At 39.2% G+C, this 24,518-nt stretch overlaps 1 protein-coding gene across 7 annotated transcripts in view; it reads left to right on the top strand.

The window, feature by feature from the left end:
* The window catches only part of Dgkh (diacylglycerol kinase eta), a 237,133-nt gene extending 214,370 nt beyond the window's left edge, over positions 1-22,763 (top strand). For 4 of the 7 annotated variants that reach the window (XM_029556960.1, XM_029556961.1, XM_029556962.1 and 1 more), the window contains 9 exons: positions 1,335-1,448; positions 1,685-1,819; positions 2,932-3,095; positions 5,916-6,021; positions 9,432-9,524; positions 12,532-12,651; positions 12,905-13,013; positions 14,595-14,725; positions 21,126-22,763. In XM_029556960.1, the coding sequence (XP_029412820.1) occupies positions 1,335-1,448; positions 1,685-1,819; positions 2,932-3,095; positions 5,916-6,021; positions 9,432-9,524; positions 12,532-12,651; positions 12,905-13,013; positions 14,595-14,725; positions 21,126-21,212 (1,059 nt within the window). In that variant the 3' untranslated portion in view covers positions 21,213-22,763. The remainder of the gene's footprint in view (positions 1-1,334; positions 1,449-1,684; positions 1,820-2,931; positions 3,096-5,915; positions 6,022-9,431; positions 9,525-12,531; positions 12,652-12,904; positions 13,014-14,594; positions 14,726-21,125) is intronic. The other 3 variants (XM_029556963.1, XM_008854686.3, XM_017794769.2) reach the window with 1 other exon arrangement.
* The last annotated feature ends 1,755 nt before the right edge of the window (positions 22,764-24,518 follow it).

Genomic DNA, 24,518 nt, shown 5'->3' with positions numbered 1-24,518 from the left:
GCAAGAACAGTCAGTGTTCTTAACTGCTGAGCCATCTCTTCAGCCCCTATACTCTTTTTTTTTTTTTTTAAATATATGAGTTTTGCCTATATGTGTATAAGTGTATCCATGAATACAATACCCATGGAGGCCAGAAGAGGGCATCATATCCCCTGGAACTGGAGTTATGGACAGTTGTTAGCCTTCCATGTGTGTGCTGGGACCTGAACTCAGGTCCTCTGCAAGAGCAGCCAGTGCTCTTAATCACTGAGCCATCTCTCTAAGCTTATACTTTGTAATTTTACTGTTGAAAAAATGGAGAAATTTCTACCGTTAGTAAATAACAGGAATGGGATTTAAATCCAGGCAGACTGATAACAGAACTTAACAAGAAATCATCAGTGTTAGTAAATTTGTATCCTGATATTTCCAGTGAAGTTTTGATTAGGATATTCTTTTAGTTTTCCAATCATAATTATTCATGATGCAGTAAATAAGACAGAAACAAGAACAAAGTGATACAGCCTGAATTTCAGTAATTGAAGTAAATTAATTGTATCAACATGTATTTAACATAAAGGCTCAGTAAGTCTATGATATTTTTGTCCTGAGGTTTCTATTTACTTGCAAAATGCCCTAACAAAGTTATTATATTAAGATATAATAACACAAAGTTGGAGAGATGACTCAGTGATAAAGTGAGTATAATGCTCTGGAAGAGGACCTGAGTTAGATACCTAGCATCCACATCTGGCAGCTCACAGCTACCTGTGACTCCAACCCCAGGGATCCAACATCCTCTTCTAACCTCTGTGGATACCTGCTCTCATAACCACCTGCAGACACACACTCAGACACATAATTAAAAAATAAAAATAAATCTTTTTTTAAAAGGCACAAAGGCATGCTGCTTGGAATACCTTGAAAGAGCTCCCTTAAAACATACCAAGTGAACAGGGGTCATAACTTGCATGTTCATTAGCTTTAACTTTAAGAAAACTTATCAGCTTTTGGGTGTTTGTAGATTTCCAAAATTATATATATCATCTTATTAGGACATCTCAATTATATGACAGATATTTAGCACATTGATCTCAAGGTGAAATGTTGGTCCAGTGAGTGCTTTATGAGAGGCCTGAGTATCATATTCATGTAGATGTTCAAACCTTTTTTAACATTGTGTTTTTTAATTTTAAGCTATTTCGGTGATTTTTCTTTTCTTGACATCATTTTCTGATAGTTTTTTGCTTTCTATTTTTATGTTTTTAAATACATCATTCTTGTGAGTTTTTGTGGCTTGATGTGCCACTTTACCTAACCCTTCAGTGGAAGTGTAATACAGCCTTTCCTTTCAGATATTTGCCGCACCATCCTTTGATGACAAGATTCTGGAAGTGGTTGCAGTGTTTGACAGTGTGCAAATGGCAGTGTCTAGGGTCATTAAACTGCAGCATCATCGAATAGCTCAGGTTGGTTTCTCTTATCAAAGCTGACCACACCTCTTGGGTCATGGAATACAGAAGGAAGCTATTGCAGATGGTGCTACAACTGATAAGCTTCTGTAAAATGCTAGCTTTCTTGTCAAGTCAGTTGTTGTGACCTTGCAACCATAAAGCACAATTTAAAAACCAGCATGGATGCATGAAGCTTGTATCCATTCTCACGATGATCTGTAGTCTCAAATAACATATTGGCTTTATTTCAGTGCCGTACAGTAAAAATCACTATATTTGGCGATGAGGGAGTCCCGGTGCAGGTGGATGGTGAAGCATGGGTTCAGCCTCCAGGGATCATCAAAATCGTGCACAAAAACAGAGCTCAGATGCTAACAAGGGACAGAGTATGTAACAAAAATGTGTATTTAAATTTTTTTAATTATATGTACATGTGTGTTGTGTCTGTGTATGGGTTTGTGCACATTAGTGTAGTGCCTGCAGAGCCAGAAGAGCTTGTCAGTTCTCCTGGACCTGGAGGTGTAGGTGGTCGCCACCCAACATGGGTTCTGGGTCCTTTACAAGAGCAGAATGCACTCATATTCACTCATTCCATTTCTCCTGCCCCCAAAATATTCTTTTAGAATATTATCAAAATATTTTTAAGTTGGAAATTATTATGAAAAATAAAAGAAAAAGAATTTATCTCCTAAATCTGCCATTTAGCTTATTGTCATTTTAAATATGAACAAATGTTTATTCAGTTTATTTCAAACTAAATACTTCATTGTTTAGAATGCTTTCTAGGTTTACAAAGAAATTGAGCAGAATGTACCTATGTATGTCTCTAATTCTGTTCCTGTGTGTCTCCTTCCTTCTACCTCTGCACAGATCATTTCTCCTTTTTGACATTTTGTGTTAGTGTAGCACAATTTATACAATTGGTGATCTGATACTAATTTATTATTAACTAAAGTCCTAGTCTGCCTTTCTTTTCCTGTTGTTTGCCTGTGGGTTTTGGCAAATCTATAATCACTTGTATCCACCATTGCCCTAGCACACAGAATACCTTCAACTGCCCTAAAAATACCCTGTGTTCCACTTATCCCCTCTCTCTTCCTTACCCTTAGCTCTGACAATCTTTGATGTTTCTGTCTCCGTAGTTTGCTCTTTTCCAAAATAAGTATTTTCAGCTAAGGTCAACCCTTAGCAAATAGGACTGACAGTATCCATACCATCTAGCAAAACTGTAAAGACAAATAGTAAAGTGCGACAAAATCATGATTGCAGCATTAATTGAAGCAATAAAGTTGGAAGCATACCTTCTCTTATTGACGTATTCATCTTCATTGATCACACTATTCGATGTGATATATTGGAAAACTTGCAAATATCTTTCAATTATTTAATGAGGTTTAGATTACAGAAAAAGCAGTCCATGTCAAACTCTCTACATATACATTCAGTGAAGTCTCGGGGCTCTAACCGAAACTTTCCTTGCAATCCTGGTTTTTAAAAGGCCTTTGAAAACACCCTGAAATCCTGGGAGGATAAGCAGAAGTGTGACTCTGGTAAAGCAGTCCTTCGAACACACCTGTACATCCAACACACTGCTGACCTGGCAACAGAAGAGGTGTCGCAGATGCAGCTCTGCTCCCAGGCTGCAGAGGAGCTCATTACTAGGTATGGCTCTGCTCGAGTGTCGGCTGTGAGGACGCTGGGCTTAGCTGCTTTTTCCTTTCTGCTGTTTGTAGTATTAATAAGGGATGCATTTCCTGGTTTCATCTGCTGCCTCCTGCGGGTCCCAGTGGTTGCTCTTCCCCTTTATCAGGTCTTCCACACAAGTGCGCTCTCGGTTCAAGGCTTACACTGCTTGGAACCTGTGATGGATTTACTGTGCCACACAGCACTCTTTCCATTAGTCTTACTGCTGTACTATTCACTCACATATTGCCTTGGAATTATTAATTAAATATTTATGAAATTAGAAAGATGCCTGAACATAAACCATGTTCTCCAGGAGGGTCAGAAGGCAAAATAAACAGATCCTAGAACCAGCTTCTGGCAAATACATACCAAAGATTTACAGACCACACGTAGCTTAATTTTCTAGTCAGAAAGGGAAGAGGATTTTAGGGTTTGTTTGTTTTTTTTTTTTAACAAGTTTGATGAATGTAAACAAGATAAAAATCACTACAACAGAGAGGAAGAGAGGCCATGACACATTTCTTGACCCCACCATACTTAAATCTTAGCTACAAGTGGGGATAACTAATTTTGGCCCCACCAGTTACTGGCTCTTTACATACATTCAACCTCTCTCAGCCTCAGTGCCTTCATCTATAAACAGAAAATTTATTATATCATGGGTTGTGAATATTGAATTATATAATGTGTATAAAACACTTAAAATGTTGATGATACATGTGGTAATACTCGTGCCCTAATGTGTTGTATTTGAAGTTTCAAAAAATGAAAGATAATTTTCTGAACCAGTATACAACTGAGTGATAGAACACCTGCCTAGTATGTGCAAGGCCCTGGGTTCAATCCCCAGCACAACAATCAATAAATGTGTTGGTGAATTAAAGACCACACTATTATCTGTGACCCTCCTAATTTTTCAATGATACTGTCGCCAGCCTGCTGACTGAGAGTCCGTTGCTCTACCTGGCTATCAGACTTAGGCAAGAAGCTCTGCAAACACTGGTCTCCAGCAACTTTTGTTTCCCTCAGTGTTTGCAGTAGCGAGCAAACAGCCCCTTTCCTTTGTGTCTCTTTTCTTTTTTTCTTTGTACTGGGTCTCCCCGTAGCCCCAATGGCCTGGACTCACCGTGCAGACTAGGGTGGCCGTGATCTTACAAAGATCCACCCACTTCTGCCTCCTCTGCTGGGAATACAGGCATGCATCTGGGTGTAATCTGGGATTATAGACCTGCCTCTCTTCTTTCTTTTTGCCATCCTTGCAGTCATGGGACAAAAAAAAATCTCATTTATCAAATCCTCTTATTCATGAATGTTCTTTTTCTCTTTTGTCCCTCAAAAAAGATATCCCTGTACTCATAACCTTTTTATTTTTTGAATTTATTTTTTGTATATGAGTGTCTTGCCTGCATGTTTGTAAGTGCACTCATATACTCAGTGCCTGTGGAAGGTTGTTAGCTGCCATGTGGGTGCTGGGAGCTGAACCCAGGTCCTCTACAAGAGCAGCCAGTGCTCTTAACCACTGAGCTATTTCTCCAGGTCCCTCATAACCTTCTTTGCATCCCTCTTCACTCACTCTTTCTTTGAAATTTGAAATAAGGTTTGCAGAATTATTACTTTTCGACTAAATAATGTTGCATCGTTTGTTTCTTTGAACCACAGTTTTTGGCTTTGTTTTTATACATACTTTTGCATTTATGATGATACAATAATTAGAGTTTTTAACTTTGGCAGACTCTAATATATTATAATCTGAGAATCCCAACATCTTTACATTTACTCTAAACCTCTACCAAGAACAGACCCTGTCTTGATGGGCCAGCAACCCCTGCAAAAAAGTATGTGTAAACACTAACAATTCTGATGGGCTTTGACTCGCCAACATTAGATTTACATGAGTCACCCACCCTGAGAAATATCTGAGGTAAGGTAACAGTTTTAATTTGAGCACTCACCTCTCTGTAGTCAATTTTAATAGAATTCACTGAGAGATTTTTATGAGGAGAGGAAGAAGGCAGCATTAGGACAAAGAGAAAAAACAAAAAAATGGAACTTCCCAGCCTCAGAGAAAATGAAAACAAAATGGTGAGTGAACATATGAGAGCGTACTTGGTGTGCACGTCTAGGGATATCATGCCTAGAACAAAGCTTTGCCTCAGCATTAGCCGTGATTCCTAAGGTTCTGCCCTGGCCGTACCCACCTGTGCCATCCTAACCATTTGAGAGAGACCTAGCTGTCCACGCTCTGTCTTTTATTTTAAATAATGTTCCTTAAACTCCTTGATCTCATTGATGGGTAACTATCTTACGTGCTGACTGCATCACCCAGTTTAGAGCACAGACTCATTTTATTATTCCACTAGTTTTTTTAGACTTCGGTCCAGAAACTTTGGTTTGGTGAGACTTAAATAGCTAAGAAACTATATTCACATTTTGTTACTATTGCTTTAAACTGATGGTCTCTGTTTATAAATGTTTTCCTTTTTTCTTTTTGAGACAGCTCTCTGTAGCTCAGACTGGCCTTGAACTCGTGATCCTCCTGCATCTACCTCCTGAGTGCTGGAATTGTGTGCCAAGTGTATCCTGACATGGCAAGCTTAAGTTTAACTTTCCATAGGAAGTTTTTTATTTAGTGTTCTTATTACAATGAGGTTTAAGCTTTGTAAATCTGCCCAGCATGCCACCCACAATTTGAGCCACAGCTTTATAGTTTTCTTATTCATTTTATCCTTTCAGTTATGCACTCAAAAAAATCAGCAGTATCCCTCAAATGCTTTTGTTTGCCATTTTTGCTTTTAGGATTTGTGATGCAGCCACAATTCATTGTCTTCTGGAGCAGGAACTGGCTCATGCAGTGAATGCTTGCTCGCATGCCTTGAACAAAGCCAACCCACGGTGCCCGGAGGTGAGGATCTAATGGTAAATTCTCATTCCACAGATTCTTTTGATTCTCCACTTACTATAACATTTGTGGACCATGACCCTCCCTATGAAAGACAGCTGGGTAGTGTTTATGAGTGTCTACGATAAGCCTCTGGTAAACTTGCGTCTGAATTTTGGTTTCCCTTCTCCTGCCATACTTTTTTAAAAACTTTTATTTTATGTGTATGAGTGTTTTGCCTGCATGTATGTAAAAGCACCACGTGCATTCAAAGTCTACAGAGACCAGAAGAGGATGTTGGATCCTCTGGAACTGGAATTATAGACAGTTGTTAGCCACTGTGTGAGTGCTGAGACTTGAACCTGGGTCCTCTGGAAGAACAGCAAAATGTTCTTAACCAGTGAGCCATCACTCTAGCCCTTCCTGCTGTGTTTTTATTCCTGCTCTTAAACTCTCTTCATGTTTCTTCTATTTCACTTTTAGTCACTCGCCACCTTGAAGTCTTTTTACTATTATTTATTTATTTATTTATTTATTTGTTTATTTGGGGGATGGGTGCAAGCTACAGAGACATGTGGAAGTCAGATGTCAACCTTCAGGAGTTGGAACTACTGAGAGTGAAAATTAATAGATAGAAATCACTACAGTCGACCCTTGACCAACATGGAAGCGTTTTGAAGGTGCCAAGCCCTCTGACAGTAGAAAATATGTGTGTAACCTTTGACTCCCCAAAAGCTTACCTACTGGTGTTGCCTGCTTGACCAGTAAGGTTTTCTCCTTTCACTCTGAGAGTTCTGGGGATCGAACTCCAGTCATCAGGCTGGGTGGCAGGTGGCCTTACGTGCGAAGCCATCTCACAGGCCCAGGTCTTTCTGCTCTTACTTTTTAAAGCAACTTTCCTATTCCTCTTTCTTCTTCTGCCTTTTCCCTGCACCTTAAAAAAAGGGCAAGCCTAGGAATCGTCAGACTGAGGGCTTTTGGGTTTTGTTTTTTGTTTGGTTGTGCTATTTTTTTTCTTTTTTTATCATTTTTTAATTTTTAATAACTACATGATTAGAAGAAGCATTTCATTATAGCTTTAACTTATTCAGTAACACACTCCAGAGCAAGAGTACATCTCTTTCACAAGTGGCTATAAGTTTCTAGGTTCATAGTTGAATTAATAAAGTTATACAATATTTATTATACAATCAGTTATACAATCAGTATAAGTCCTGTAAGACATAAAATTAGTGAGTTTTTTTTTTTGTTGTTTTTTTTTTTTTTTTTTCTTTTTTTTAGACAGTGTCTTTCTTTCTGTCCTGGATTCACCATGGAGACCAGGCTGGCCTCAAACTCACAGAGATCAGTCTGCCTCTGCCTCCCAAGTGCTGGGATTAAAGGTGTGCACCACCACGCCTGGCTTGAATGAATTTTAACCTTTAAAAAAGCTCTCCATTTCATTTTAGAATATATTGTTCCTTGCAGAAACACTCATTGTTTTTGCTACTAACACTGAGATGTTGGCGCATGCATCACTAATCTATATGTATCTGATTATTACTAGTCATAATCGGTTGCACTTGGATCCTTGGTGCCTGTGTATGTCTATAAAGTCATCAGGTAGATTTCAGTAGTAATGTTTATCACCTCTACTGTTTAACATGACGTAAATTTCCATGCTTGCTCCTCAAATATAATACGTTTTTTTAAATTTGTTGATTTTTGTGTGTGTGTGTGTGTCTGTATATCACACAGAACTTCCCAAACCATCTTATTCAACTATACACCCACTTCCCAGATGGCACCCTCCCATAGCCTCCCTCCCCCGACTAGAGCCCTTATACTCTGATATCCCTGCTACTGTCTGCTGTGTTGTCAGCACCCCCAGCCATTCCCCACTACTTGTCCATCTGGTGAATCTAGTCAGCCTATCTAGAGGTCTTTGTTTTAGGAAGGTCAGCTGTTCCTCTGGAAGAACAGCCAGCCAGTGCTCTTAACCACTGAACCATCTCTCCAGACCCATGAGCGCAGTTTTTAAAAAAGATTTATTTTTAATTATGTGCGTGTATGTGTGTCTATGGAAGTGTATGTACATACACATGAGTGCAGGTTCCCAAGGAGGCCAGGAGAGGGTGTCAGCCCCTGGAATTGGAGTTATGGGCCACCCAACATCCATGTTGGGAACTGAAGTCAGGCCCTCTTTAAGAGTAGTGAGTACACTTCTAACTACTGGCCATCTCCCCAGTCCCACATGAGTACATTTTGAGTGTGTGCGTGTGTGTGTGTGTGTGTGTGTGTGTGTGTGTGTGTGTGTGTGGTATGCATGTATGCATATGCACTCACCCATGAGGACACTTGTGGAGGCCAGAGGTTGATGTTGCAATGTTTTCCTCCATTTCTCCACCTTATTTTTTTTCTGGAATTTTTTGTTTAACATTTTTTTATTGGATTTTTCGGATTTTCATACAATATAGCTTTATGGCATTTAGATCTGTTCCCCTCTCCTCACCTTCCCCCCACCCCTGTCCAATTTAATGAACTCTCACACATACATATAGAGTATTATTTGTGTCCCCCAATGTCCTTCAATGTGGATCTATCCACTGGACCCACCAACAGTTCCAACCCTGTAAAACACATCTTTCCCTCTCCCAGCAGCCATCAATTGCCAGAAGTTCCTTAGGTTGGGCTGGGATTTCTTAACCACTTCTCCATGGCTATGCTGGGCTTTTGTCTGGTTTGAGCTTGTGTAGGACTTGTGCATGCTGTCACCATTGCTGTGAGTAATGAGTAAATAACTAGCTGTCTGGAAGACTGTTTCCTTATGGTCATCTACCCCCTCTGGCTCTTACATTCTTTCCCCTCCTCTTCCACAATGATCCCTGAACCTTGGGATGCAGAGGTTTGAAATAGGTTCCCTATTCAGGGATAAGTGCTCTGTAGCCTCTTGTTCTGTACACATTGGCTAGTTGTGAGTCTCTGTGTTAATTACCATAAGGAGATTTCTCTGGTGTAAATTTTCACCCTATTTTTGAGACAAGATCTGTCTCTGAACCTGGAGCCACCATTTCAGTCTTGCTGGCTGGCCAGTGAGAATCAAGGCTCTGCCTTGTCTCAGTCTGCCAGCATTGGGGTTACTGATCCATGTTGCCATACCTGACTTTTATGTGAGTGCTGAAGATCCGAACTCCAGTCCCTGTATTTGTGCAACAAGCATTTTAACCACAAGGTCTACCTTCCCAGCCCCACATTTGATAACATTTAATTTGTGCACATATTTTATGTATAGATAATCATACTAACAAGCATAAGTACAAAACTTAATTTATTATAGAATTTTGGTAGATGTTTAAGTTTTCTTATGATGTAGGTGTGAGAATAAAATTTACAGAATTTGTTGATGATGGAATCCTAATTTAATACAGAAATATATCTTTGTTCTTTTTTTCTAGAGTCTTACAAGAGAATCTGCCACTGAAATAGCCATCAACGTGAAGGCACTGTATAATGAAACAGAGTCTTTGCTAGTTGGCAGGGTTCCTTTGGTAAGAAAAAGAAATGATTGATAGCATAAATGATGACATGAACATCTATGTCTCACCTTCATTAGGAAACATGACTTGAGTAGACCTCTGGCCTCCATTTTTGGACCTTCATTTTGGCGAGCTTTTTTTGCCTTAAAGAAAACAAGGCCATACTTTAAAGCTGTAATTCAGGGGTAGAGACTCCCCCTAGTAGAAGCTGGCACATTCCATGCTATCCTCTCCCTAGTCAGCTTCAAGAGACTGGCGATCTATAACGTGTAGTAGACATTCCTCAGCTTCTCACATCTGTGTCAAGCTAGAAGAAATCACGGTTTTGTTCTCTGAATTAACGTTTGAGATATGAATAGCATAAACAAGACAGCACTTCGTAAATACGTATTTCAAGAACTACCCTTGTTTAACTTGATTTCGTCCTGGAAATCAAGTGCAAGCAAGTCTGCATCTAATCATAGTCCACAAGGCCTCAAGTATAAATTACACACCAGCCCTTTCTTTAAAAATATCTGACAGAATGTATGAATTCCAGGGGTGGGGGGTGGGTGCAGGGGTGTAACTATGGGAGTGTGCCAGTGGAGAAGTGCGTATAAAAATGATTAAGATTGGGGGCTGGAGAGATGGCTCAGCAGTTAAGAACACTGGCTGGATTCGAATCCTAGCACCCACATGGCAGCTAACAACTGTCTGTAACTCCAGTTCCAGGGAATCCGACAGCCTCTTCTGTCCTCTGTGGGCATTGCACAACACGGGTGCACTTACCTACTACATTCAGGCAATACATGCGTACACATAAAATAAAAATAATAAATAATAAATATTTTTTAAAAATTATTAAGATTGAGATTGTCTGTCTGAAATACACAAAACATCAATTTAAAAAATGTAAAAAGTAATATTAAAAACAATAATAAATAAAAATATTTTTTTAGATGGAAAAAAAAAAAACCTGACCATAGAATCTTGTTGCCACCTAGAGTTCAATTGTGGCATAGTTACGCATGCTGTTGTCACTGTGGAAAGCCTAGTTCATCAGCTGACTTTCCCTTCCTTATATTAGCTTTAATTAATTGATAGGTAGTGATCACAAAGCATTTATTTTTATAGTAACTTAATCTCTGCTTGGACAACTATATACCTACGTAATATTATAAAACTCATCAACGTCACCGTTATGGAAGTACTGGTGAGTGGATGGGAATCTCTGTGGATTGTGACTGTGGTCCAGAAGTGTGCTGTCTGTCATTGGAGCTCCTTTTGATTCTTCACAGCCCAAAGGCTATGTGAGGGCCAGTGCTCTTACCTACCTCCTCAGGAAACTGAAATACAGCTCCCTGGGGCCATAGGGTGCTTGTCTGTACAGACAAGCTGTGTAGAAAAGTTTTTGGGAAGAAACATTGGTTATATGTGGGTAAGATCAGTGGAGGCCCCTTCTTGGCTATTGTTGACACTACTTTTGTTGTCCAGAATCTTCCACTGCTTTTCAAAAATAAACCTATCAGAAATCCTGTGGGTTGTGACTGAAGTTTGAATTTCTATTTGAAATGCATCTAAGGTCACTTATGATAAGAACTTAAAGCATAACTTTGTCCTTTATACCAAAAGTACCTCCTTTGTTCTGACTTATTATTATTTAGCAATTGTTAAAAATGAAAGGACTCTCCAAGACCTCTATTTTTAATTCTCTGTCATTGTCAAATAGGCTTGTGTGGCTTGAAATGCATTCCAGTGACTTTTACCCAAACTTTTTAACAGTAATGTTATCATAATAAAGAATTTATTATATCTGAAGGCAACTAAAAGTTTGCTTTTCATTTTACTTCTAGAACAATTATGAAATACTATTTTATCAACTTTGTCAGCCATACATTCTTAAACTAAAAGGAAAGTAGCAAATAGGTACAATAGGGTGGGAACCAAAAGATTCTCATAATGAACAATAACAATAGTCTCAGAACTTTCAGTTCCAAAATTCCATAAACATCAATGTAGGTGCTCTATAGTTTTAAAATAGTCTATAAAAGTATTGGAACTAAGAAAAAACTTAGAAATGCTGTAGTCAATGTTTGCTATTTCTGGGAGAGGAAGCTAATGCTCCTGAAACCAGTTACCCATTCTTTTGTTGCATTGTTAGTAACTAGGCCAGGACTAGAATCCCATTAACTGCTTTCCAATTCTGTGTGTCTTAATAACTGCCTTAAATAAGTTACTGTAAATAACAAATGGCAGTTAAGTAGAAAATATCCAAATTCTATTCCAGATTATTAACCACTTAGTGTTTGGTTTTACACTGTTTAAAAAAATTTTTTTTTAATTTATTTCATGTCTATGAATGCTTTGCCTGTACGTATGTAGTGCACCCATGTTATGCAATGCCTCTGGAGGCCAGAAGAGGGTGTTAGATCCCATGGAACTGAAGTTAAGGATGGTTGTTAGCTGCCATATAGGTGCTGGGAACTGAACCTGGGTCCTCTACAAGTGCAGCCAGTGTTCTTAACTGCCGAACCATCTCTCCAGCCCCTAGCCTGATTTTTTTTTATGACAGTTATTCATCACAAATTCTTCCAAGATTCATTTTTTTCCCCTTAAACTTATTATTTTGACTTTCTAGGAGATTTTTGTGAAGTTCTTTTTATATGACAAGTGTTTGATCCACATTTAAAAATGTTATTTGTTCATGGAACAATGATATAAATAAGAAGAATTTTGGCACAAATAAGGTACTTGACTACTGCAGTCATGAAGAATGTGTAGATCCGTGTTTGGAAGCAATGAAGGGCAAGGAGAGAGATTGCAGGAGGGAAGGGTATAACAAAAGAAACTCCAAAATCAGTACTTTTTCTGTGAACTTTTTCAGTCAGACTAGTTATGTACTGAACTTTGGGAGTAGGAATTAGAACAAAAACAACTAGTGTATTCTAAGAGCTGATGTTCACCACCAAAATAAAATAGTTCTCTTGAAGTTGGTGACTGAGTCTAGATTTGTTTTATTTTCCTGCCTGCTGGTGAGTAGCAGTTGGAGTCTCCCCATGAGGAGCGGGTATCCAGTGCCTTACACTCTGTGGAAGTGGAGCTGCAGAAATTAACTGAGATCCCCTGGCTGTATTATATCCTGCACCCCAATGAGGATGAGGTATGTAAAATCCTGTCTGTTAGTGAGTGTGGACATGATGACTTTAGAGTTTGAATTTACTGAAACAGACATTTCAGGAAAAATGAATTTCGAATACTATTTTGAAATGTTTTGTTGTTAAAGGAGAAAAGGCCTTTTTGTGAACACAAGTATTTTGAAAATCCATTCTTATTTTATTCCTGTTCATAGGGCAGGTTTTTGTCTCTTAATATCCTAAAATAATTTTTTTTCTTTTTTTGCTTGATTTGAGCAGGAACCTCCTGTGGACTGTACCAAAAGAAACAGCAAAAGCACAGTATTTCGCATAGTGCCAAAGTTTAAAAAGGAAAAAGCTCAGAAGCAAAAGACAAGTGCACAGCCTGGTAGGTAGTCCACATGCTAGGAAAAAAATGCGGAAAATATATCAGTGGGGGAATGAAAATGTGCTAGAGCTAGGTAGTGGTGAACATTGCCCAGCGTTATAAATGTACTAAATATCACTGAGTTGGGTTTAACCATAAAAGTCATGTCATACCTAGATTATGTCGATTATTGAAAGAATCTATAATTGCAAATCCCAGAAGAAAATGAGGTGGATGCTAAGCTGCTTTTGCTTTGTGCAGTTGAGGTCAGTGTGTTTGTTCAACTGAGTCGTTATTGTCTCAACTGCAACTTCACACATCAGTGTATAACCTGATTTTCTTCTCAGAGTTCAGAATAAAGATCACTTTGATAAGGGGAACAGAGAAATTTGCATTTATTCAGCTTGCTAAATATATTTTTCATATGGTTGTGTGTCCTCTTTCTCCTGTCCTAAGGATACCATTCACCCTTTGTCAGTGGCCGTGCACCCTGACTCTCGCATTCTCGAGCAAAGATTAAACCTTCTTTACGCTGCTGTTTCCTAGTTCTCTTTTCACCTTCCCTTAGAGATTGAATTCACTGATGGACTAGTGCTGGAATACTTTGGGAGTTCTGGGTATATCATGCCTGCCTTTCATAATGAAATCATTTTATAAATTCTTACAATAATTTTATCAATTCTTCTGAGTGAGCTCACAGTCTTTAAAAAGTAATATAAAACCTTGTGATAACCACATCCATTGAAGGGTATGTAAAAATGAAACAGCCAAATTAAGTAGGCTTTTTATTAAGCTAACTGATGTTGACTAAAACGTAAGAGAATTACACAAAATGAAAAGTAGTATAATCCAAATAACCTTAGAGAGCAATCCCAACAGCTTTTAAATGACCGTTTATTGCTAGAATTATCAATAGCATAGAGTTAACAAAGATAATACTTGAAGTCAGCAAGACCTTCATCAGAAAAGTGTGCAAAACCAACCAAGTAACCCATATCAGACTTGGAATTTTAATTAGCAGAACCTGGCTTGGCGGTGCACACCTTTAATCCCAGTACTCAGGTGGCAGAGGCAGGCAGATCTCTGTGAGTACAAGGCCAGCCTGGTCTACAGAGCGAGTTCCAGGCCAGGCAGAGCTACACAGTGATATCCTGTCTTTAAAAACAAAAACAACAAAAACCCAACAACAATAAAATAAAACTTAATTAGCATTTGTTGTTCATTTCTAACTATAAACATTTTCATATATGGTCTTAAGGAAGGACATCAGTGCTTATTATGATTTTGACATCACTAATCCTAATGATGCCAAATTGTTCTAATGTATATTGTGTAGTTTGGTAGCTTTAGTGAAAGACTGGACAAAAGCTAAAGGCATGGGAGCACAGTGGCACATATCTTTGTGTAGTCAGATCCGTGTCCATTGGCAGTCTGTAACTCGCATGGGAAAGGGGAGCTGCAGTTTTGTTGGAACCCCATGTTTGACCTTCCCTTTGCTGGCACTGCTGCTGCTCTCTGTTTTGCATCTTCTCTGGCCAACCTTTGCTTTGTAATGCATTGAGCATGTAGAAATTAAGGGGGTTTTGCTCTTAACTTTGGTAGTTCAGAAATGGGGCACAGAGGAAGTTGCTGCTTGGCTGGATCTGCTCAATTTGGGAGAGTACAAAGAAATCTTCATCCGCCATGACATCAGAGGGGCTGAACTTTTGCATCTGGAAAGACGAGATCTTAAGGTATTTCTTTTGCGCTACCCTTTGGCTTTTGGAAATTTTCTTGCAAAACAGCATCCTTTCTCCATGTGTCTTCTGTCACTTGCTTTCAGCTTGGCTTGTGTTCTACAAACGTGCAGTGATCTCACACATTCACTGTCCTGTGCTCTGAGTTCCTTGTGTGCTTTCTAATGAGAATGTCAACACTGTTCTCTGACTCTCACAACTAAAGCACAGCATGCACCTAATAATTTCTCTTTGTATCCATTGGTGTGGCTGTTCCTGTCCTACTGTTTCCAAACGGGTCATGTTTCTCTCATCTCATTGTATTGCATCTGCATGGAAGGTAACAACTATTGTTGGAAAAGACTAAAAACGAATCTAATAGAAGGTTAACTAAAAACTAACGTAAAATACCAATAACAAAGCCTTTCTGTTATATGGAATTAGAAGAGAAACAGCAATGGTAACTTTGAGTCTTGTGATTTTGTTGTGTTTCTAAGTTGAATTTGAGATCACATGAGCATCTAGCCAATAAATTTTACTTTCAGTGGCATGGTCTTAGTACCCTTTTATTCTCAAAAAGAAATGTAGGGCTGCCTTTAATCCCAGCACTCGAGAGGCAGAGGCAGGTGGATCTCAATGAGTTTCAAGCCAGCCAAAGCTACATAGTGAGACCCTGTCTTCAGAAAAGCAACAAAATAACAAAAACAATAACAGCAAAAACCCACTTGGGGCTGCAGAGATGGCTTAGTGGTTAACAGCACTGACTACTCTTGCAGAGAACCCTGGTTAAGTTCCCAACACCCACTTGGCAGCTAACAACTAGCCTTAATTCCAGTTCCAGGGGTTCCAACACCACCTTCTTCTGGCCTCTGTGGACATTGCACACACGTGGTGTACCTCCATACATGTAGGCAAAACATTCATACATATAAAATAAAAGCAAATCAATTTAAAGATGCTTTTTAAATATATTATCTTCTTAGTAAATGAAGATAAAAAATATACATAACTTTTGTCAGAAAGCAGGTCAGAGCTGCTATCTCTGCCATGTATGCCAGAGAGGAATCATGCGTTGATGCTGTTTAGCAGTTTCTTTTTATTCTCTGGGTTGAGACTCAACCATAGAAACAACTAAAGTAGGATTCTTCTGTCCAGGATTTAAGACTAGAATTTTAGGGACTAGAGAGATGGTTTAGTTGATAAAGTGAAAAGTGAGATCAAGAGTGATTACCTGAGGTCAATCTTCAGCACCCATGCAAATATCCAGGTGTAGTTGTGTGACTGTAACCCCCTATCTGGACTGGGTAGAAACAGGAGGATCCACGGAACTCTCACCAGCCATAGGGGAAGACACCTGATTTCAGTTTCTGGCACATGCATACATATAAAACATGCAGTCACACATAGCACTACACATACACAAAGGAGTCTACTATGTTTTGTTTTCTTGCCACATACTTCCATTTTGAAACTACATTAAATAACATTGGTATACCAATCACATTCTAGAATGTATAGAGTTATGACAATGAATTGCTAACACATTTGTAACTGTTGTGCCTTTGTCTGCATAAGTCAGCAGAAATCTTGGCACAAGTAATAGATTATGTAAAGTTCTTATCTTTTTTAATATTTTATTATTTTTATTTTATGTGTATGAGTGTATTGCCTGCATGTATGTGAATGCACCCATGTCTTGCAATGCTGTGGAGGTCAGAAGAGGGCTTTGGATTCCCCTGGAACTGGAGTTAAGGACGGTTCGTAGCCACCATGTGAGTGCTGGGAATCGAACCCGGGTCCTCTGCAAGAGCAATCAGTGCTCTTAACCACTATCTTTTATGTTTAGGCCGTGAGCCTGAGACTTTAATAGCTAAGCCATCCCTCCAGCCCAATATACCTTTACCAAGGAGTTGTACAGTGCATTAGCACATCCAAAGGAGAATACTGTTCTTATCAAAACATTGGCACTTACGCTAATAAAATAACAGATTAATTACTTTGACTGAGAGTCCTAACTGGCATAGACTGAAAACTATAGGGTTAGAGTTCACAAAATAAAGGTTGCCTTCAAAACTTGAAAGGAATGCATGGGGAAGAGGAGGGCCAGGGATCTTTATATCTGGTGTGATTGTGTAGCTTCTGATGACACTGGCAGGTTGTAGTATTTATTGCATACCCTCTGGCTAATGGATTATGCCAGGTTTTCTGTCTTCTAGATGCTCACATCACACACATTCAGAACACTTTGGGTATATATTAAAAACACATGCGCATTTATATATACACGTTGTATAAATGCACACACATATATATGCACACACACACACACATACATGAACACACAGATAACACATACACTGAACCAAGTTAGAATGATAGTGACCTGTTGAGAAAAAGATGAAGGAAGAGCAGAAAAGAGATGGCTAAGAGTTAATGAATTCATTTACCTTTCTCGTTAGCTTTTCATGGTTTTGTTTTGTTTGTATTTTTGATGAAATTATATTCTTAACATTTTCCTTTTGTAAGTTTGTCTTATTAATTAACTCTGTTGGTTCTAAAACTGGATGTGGGAGATGAGGAGAGGAAATTTGTAGAGAAAAGAGCTCTCTGAAGCACAAAGCCATGAAACTGGAGAACGGTCTGCCTTATTCCCTGTGTTTGAGTTTCAGAAGCAGTAGACCCTCAGACTAGTCTGTACCAGTTAGTAAAGGATTACCTATTGTGGAGTCATCTCTCAACCAGTCCCACTGCTTCAAATAGTACTTGTGAATATGTCAGTGGTTCAGTTTCCCTCTCTAAACCCTGACCTCATTGGTAAACTTTAACATATCCATCCTAACAAGACATTCTGTCCCACTCCTGCTCTGCCCCTTCTTTAGCTCTCTGCATCTTAGTAAATCATGCCCCTGGCCCTTCAGGTGCTGGAAACAGAGAATCCCAGTGTCATATTCAGCACTTTTCTTTTCCCAATCCATCTCACCTTCCGGTCACACTCCTACTAAGTTGTGTGGAGTCTGTTTTCCTTCGTGGTTGTCAGGACCTTCCCACAATTCTTTTGTATGCTGGTGTCATTCCTTCTCATGAGAAGCCAGTGGCTTCCATCTGGTCTTCTCCTTGTCTCTCCAGTCCATTTATCTATATTGTAAACACAGCAGCATCTATATTGTAAACACAGCATCTCGAATCAAGTTATTCTCTGTTGAAGAGTTCCCAGCAGCCTCCCCTTCCTATGAGAATACCATTCATCTCTGTGGTGGTTCAAAGGGTCCTGCCTATTTACCCACCCTCCTATGGAGTCTCTAGCCTCTCACTTGCCTATGGTCCGTCCACCTTGGCTTTATTTCAGTTGCTTAAAAATACTGGTTTTTTTGCCCATGAGGATGTGCCCTCCTTTGCTGTCCTCTCCCTATCTTTCACCTGATTGACTCCTGCCCAGAGCTTGGCTTAAGTGTTCATTTCTTATTACTAGAGATCATTAAACAACTAGATATAACAACATAACAGTCCAAAGTTCGCCAAGAGGAAACATTTATAACATGCTATAGCACAGGAGGAAGCAGGCAGACTATGATCTTCCTGCTAGAACACAGTAGGAGAAAGGAAGGGATAAAGACATGGTGGAAGTTTTATTTTTTCCTATTGGAAAGTTGTATATAGGTTGCTAGAAGTAGAACTCAGTGTTTACAAGGAGTCTTTGGCAAAATCATGCTTATTCAGCCACAAAAATAAAAAGCCAGTAATAAGGAATGTTATTTTAAATGATTAAAAAATAAGGATATAGGGTTGAGGTGGAGCCTGGCCAACCAGTCTAGCCAAACCAGTGAGCTTCAGATTCAGTGAGATACCCTGTCTCAAGAAATAAAGTGGAGAACTGTAGAGATGGCGCAGTGGTTAAGTGCACTGGCTGCTCTTGCAGAGTACCCAGGTTCGATTCTCAGCACCCACCTGGTTGCTAACAACCATCCTTAGCTCCAGCTCCAGGGGATCCGATGGCCCCTTCTGACCTCCATGGGCATTACACAACACGGGTGTGCCTACATGCACACAGGCAACACACCCATACACATAAAATAAAATAATAAAGTATTTAAAAAATAAAATGGAGAGCAACTGAGGAAGACACCCAATGTAAATCTTTGACCACTACACACCTGCTCACACACAGACACACACACACACATGCACACACACACAGAGACACAAAAGTAAGTGTGCAATAATAAAGGTATATGATACATGCTAAAATGAAAGATATAATGTCACGGGAAACCTCTGTCAGCCTAACCTCTGGAAGATGCAAAAGTACTCCATCTGAAGGGAACTACAGCTAAGAAGTTAATGTGACTGTGTTTCTCTATAGAAAACCCTCCTTTCAGTATTCTAGAATAGTAATTCTGAGTAGAGTACTAAAGGAGCTTGTATTCTGGAGAAGACATCGTTTGTATGGCCTAAAATAAAATAGTTAATATTTAAATATATTTTGTAAGCAGATTACCCATGTTAGTACAAAGTTTAAAGAATGCTTAATATTTTACTTAAGTAAAGAGGCTGAAGTGTAATTTCTAATGCATTTAACATTCTAAATTTTTGCAACAGGCAGAGATTTGGCCTTGCCTTCAAGTTTACCATTTATCACATGCCAAGGAAATGTATAATAACCTTAGGACTAATTTTGTTTATCCTGGTATCATATGAGAACATCTTTTTTTCCTGGGTCAGTTAAGTTTAACAAAAATGTTACCCTGAAATTATCTCAAGCTTGAATAACACTGGCTTTGCAAAGATAGTTTTCTAGAAGGATTTAGAGTAATTGGTAACATTACTGTTCTAGAACTCAGAGTTAGTTTACAAAGCACAAGAAAGTGGGTGCGGGAGAGGGAGATGGAGGGGGTAAGGGAGAGGAAGGGAGGGAGGAAAAGAGAGAAGGCGGGGAGAGGGGAGTGTGTGGTGTGTGTGCGTGTGTGTGTGTGTGAAGGTGTGTGACTTCAATCAGTTTGATCTGTTCATTTATAAGTTTAAAAATAATGTTCTTGGCTGGGTATGGGGGCATACATCTTTAATCTCAGCACTCAGAGGCAGGTGGATCTCTGTGAGTTTGAGATCACCCTGCTCTGCACAGCGAGTTCCAGGCCAGCCACGGCTACACAGTGAGACCCTGTCTCAGACACCACTACCACTCCCGCCCACAATAAAAACCTCTAAATTATAAAACAGTGGGTATTTTTGAATCTACCTTTTTTTGACAGGCGATCTTGTGATATAATCCTGTTTTTCAGGTTACTGTGTAAGTCATCTTTTTCAAATATTTCAGTCTTTTGTGAAGAGGTTGTTTGGTTTCGTCTGTTAGTTACCTGATTATATTCATTACACTTGAAGAAACTATGGGGTTTGGAAGCCTTTCAGATAGTGGGTATTATGGCTGTCTTCAATGGACTGAATATGGTGGCCTGCGTCTGTACTCCCAGCACTCCTGTGGCAAAAGAAGAGGCAGAGACAGGACAATCAGAAGCTCTGGGCTCAGCTACCTAGGAGCACAGTGCAAAGTAGCAGAAGCAAAAGAGACCCTGCCTCAGCAAGGTAGAAGGACAGAACCAACTCCCACTGTGCATACCCACACTCACACGTATACACATACCCCACACACACACACATACATCAAGCAAAAAAGAGAATAATTATATTAGATACTCCACTCAAATCAAACTCCTTATACAACTACAAATACGTTTATGCTTTAAATTTGGATAGTGGGCACTGGTATCTTCTTCTAGGATTAGGCCTCTTCTCCCTGACTCTGAGGCAGGGTATCATTATCATGTAGGCCAGGTTAGTCTCAAACTTCTTATTGCCTAGGATGACCTTGAACTCCTGCCTCTACCTCCTACATCCTGGGATTACAGGCATGTACCACCATCTTTGGCAGGCCTCAATTTTAAATTTAATATTTTAACACAAGACCTGGGTGTGGTGGCACGTAATCTAGTACGTTCAAGATTAGGCTGAACAATATCCCTTAAAAGCCCTATTGTCCTATGTCATTTGCCTTAGAGATCGCAAAAGAGTCTATCTTTAAGAGAGAGAAACTGTATTAGTTTTGACTGTTGGACAATTTCCCCACTGCATGTAATTCATGAAAATATCTCCGATAAGAAGAGTTTGTACTGGGTGTGATTTTTTTTAATTGGTTGCACGGTTTTTAGTGGAAGGTTATTTTTATTTTATTAACTTAATTTCTAGCTATCACTTCCTGAGTCACTGAATAAAAACTGTCCATAAAATGGATGAACTCAGTGCTAATTATGTTAACTGCTGGTTAAAATTTTCATTTCCAGTTTTCCTTATTGACAGACTTGTTGTCTTTTCTTCCTTCCTTTTATCTTTCTACCTCTTTTTCCTTTTTCTTTTTTTCCTTTTTTAGGACCTGGGGATACCGAAAGTGGGCCATATGAAGCGAATTCTCCAGGGAATTAAGGAGCTGGAAAGGAACCCTCCCCATTCAGTCTGAGGTGTAATCGCTCTGGTGCTATTCCTTGGAGGAGTTTTTGCTACTCAGTACAGAGCTCTTGGAAGCAGCTAGCTGTTCTTGTAACTTTCTGCGTAGATAGTAAGCACCACAGAGCACCTCTATGGCTTGATGTTTTGCTGTGGATCAACGATTTTGATTTGCGGTATTAGAACATATATTTTGTGCCAAAAAGTACATTCCACAAAGCCATTTTCTTATTGTACAAACCTGATATGTTGAAAAATGCTCACCGTAGAAAGAGTAAAAGGAGGACTGTGAGAGATGGTCATGTCTATAAGGCAGAATTGCTAATCCTTTGCTTTCCTTAGATTGGGCTGATAGGAAGTTCTGACTGTGCAATCGTGTTAACAGGAAGTGTCTGAAACTTCTTAGGCTTCGTTAGTGGAGGCATTGGCTCCTTCTAGAAGTCACTGGTTGGGAGATAAAGATAGAAGTTGTGTTTTGAATATTTTCACCCTCAGTTCTCAGTATCCACTGGTCAAAGAATAAGGTGAAACTAACCCATCAAATTGTACGAACAGTGCAAAGCTGAATGCAATGAGTCCAGCCTGAGCAGTCATTCTTTTTCTTGCATGTCATATCTATTATTGTAACACTTAACAACTTTAATGTCCATTGTAATGGAGTTTAATTTATAACTACCCAAACTAGATACCTTTTGATTGGTTAAGGGCATTGCAATTTTCTGTTCTTTAAATGTGGAATTTTGCTTATATATTCTATACCTAAGACTCTGTGAAAATGCATCTGTGCCATAATCAACCAATGATATACAGCTTATGCAAGCCAGTTTTTTTATCATAAATCATGGGTTTGCACACTAAGAAAACTGTTGGATATTTTCATAAGCTTACATATTCTGTTACCTAACCAAACTTGGGCAACTTTCCAAACTAAAACCCCACATTTTATTCCCATTGATTTCACTTCAGTTTAATAACTATCTGATTTTCTGATCAAATTTGTAGGACTGTTGATATCTCTCCAAGGTCTCAGTTGAGATTTGTATACTGATGGGTTACTTAGACTAGCTAAAGTGATTTTTGACATGAACCTCTCAAGAGAAATTTACTTTTTTTTAAAGGGCTTTCTATTATTATCATACACATTCTGTGTCTTATCAGGTATATATTATTTTCTCTTTTCTAAATCATTATTTGTCAATGTTGCTCATTAGAATATCAAATACTTGAAAGCCAAAGGTATACATATCAAAAAAGTCACAAAATATCTTTAAATAAGCTTTTTTGGCCATTATATGCCAAAAATCACTTGTCATATTTGAAGTGTTCTGCATATAAGAGAGGTAAGCAGGTTGCTGACCCTGTGGAGATAATGTTCATGAAGTAGTCTGGTAGGTGCTCAGTAGATAAACACACACACACACACACACACACACATACATACATGCCCATACACATTTACATGTATAGCCACACTTACCTACATATTATCTTGAGATATAGTATCCTTGATATTTTCTAGACAATCATTTGCCCTATATTTTTAAATGAACTATTGTCAGACATTTAATTTTTTATTAAATCTAAATAATTTATTTGACAATTTTATTTTTTACTTATAATGGGTATTTACTAGTAAAATCACAAAATTTGGACACCTTAAAAATAAATGCTTGCCAGGGCTGCAGCTCAGTGGTAGAGTCCTTGTCTGACACATGAAAGGCCTTGGGGTCTAACCCCAGCATGGCAAAAAATAAATAAGTCAACAAACAAACCCAGTGACTTCTTGACCAAGTATGTCTGACTATATTTTCCCTAAGTTGTGGACAAATGGAAATTTCCCAAAGAGAGATTTATATCAAGTAGTTTACACTGATAATAAGCTAGCAGTAATTTTAACTTCATCCACACCTGTAAAGTTGCAGGTCTTCCTTGCAGTCCCTTTGTACTCTCTACCCAGTGGATGTCCTGCCCTCCACCCTTTCCTGTGAAACCAGATTTTCTGGGGCTAGACTCCAAGAACTCTTCTGAGAGCCCAGATCATTGTTCAGCTCTTAGGAGGGATGAGGGTGGGGGATGGGCAAGGAGTGGAGGAATTCCAGTATAAAGGAGTATTAATATAAAAATCCTTTCTGATTTTCACCTCCCCCCAAATATACCTTCTCAACAGAAAAGAAAAGCACCATGTAAGCAATTGGCTTTTCCTGTTTGATGATCTTTTCACTTCTAGCCAACATATTCTGTAAAACCTCAGTTAATGGAAACTTTAGTTCACCAAAATGGCTTTGGGATGAGAAGTCCTTTCAGATGACAATTTGGATGAGCTGTTTTGTTAGATGAGAGCAGTTTTCTCTGTAAGCTGTGTCTACATGTGCCTGCCCAGGACTCCAGTGACTTCACTGCCACCTGCTTACCAGCAGGTGCTCTCAGAGACTCCTTCAGCTTCTGCAGGTGTCACAGAGACACCTGGGTTCAGAAAACAGGAAATAGGAATTGCCCGTCTGGGGAGTGCAGAAGACTCTGCTTTGATCTATGGGGAAGTGGAGAGAGAAGCTCACCCAGGCACCTCACTACAGCTGGCTCTCCTTTCCACACCCGGACAATTGGAGATGTAGCTGGGGAATCACAGCCCAACTCTCCTTCATGTTCAATTCTCTTTTCAAGAAAGAAAGGGATGGAGTCAGGCTTAAATAAAACTGCAGATGACTTCATATTTCTCTTGATTGTCTACCTCCCTTTCTGAGTTTCTTTCCTGCTTCCTGGTTTTTCTGTTTCCCTCACATGAATGATGGCTGTTGAGAGTCTCACTGCCTTCCGCTCTTCCTTTCCTATCAGTTGCCCCACCACAAAATAACCCTTTCACATCTTCCTGCCTTTTGGGCACATTGTAGTTAGGAATCAGAGGCCTGGTGTCTTCAAGGGCCCTTAGTTTGTTCCTCAGTACACTGTTCCTCTTCATTCTCTGGCTAATTCCGGTATGAGTTGAAATACAGTAACCACACTTACAGAATTTTCTTCTCAATCTTCATTCTTAATTTGTTTCTAAATCGACCCAACTTCCCCAGTGATTTTATTTTGGTAGCTAAGGCAAGGGCGTACATGATTGACCTATCTCCACAGCTGGCCTATCTTTGGTTCCAAGAGGACTTTAAGCCACTGGCAGTCCACATTTGCTCACTTTGTTGCTCATGTGGTATGTGCACTTGTTCATGACTTATTCTCATGTACTGAGATAAATAGATTAGTCAGCCTCCTTCAACTTATACGTTTTCATTTTCTCTTGTCGGTCGATTGCCTGTTGGCACAGTTCAAGCTTGAGGGC

This window comes from Nannospalax galili, unplaced genomic scaffold (genome assembly GCF_000622305.1).
Source record: "Nannospalax galili isolate Female #2095 unplaced genomic scaffold, S.galili_v1.0 scaffold386, whole genome shotgun sequence".
NCBI lineage: Eukaryota > Metazoa > Chordata > Mammalia > Rodentia > Spalacidae > Nannospalax > Nannospalax galili.
Note: the sequence above shows the minus strand (reverse complement) of the source record. Positions and strands in the feature narration are given on the sequence as shown.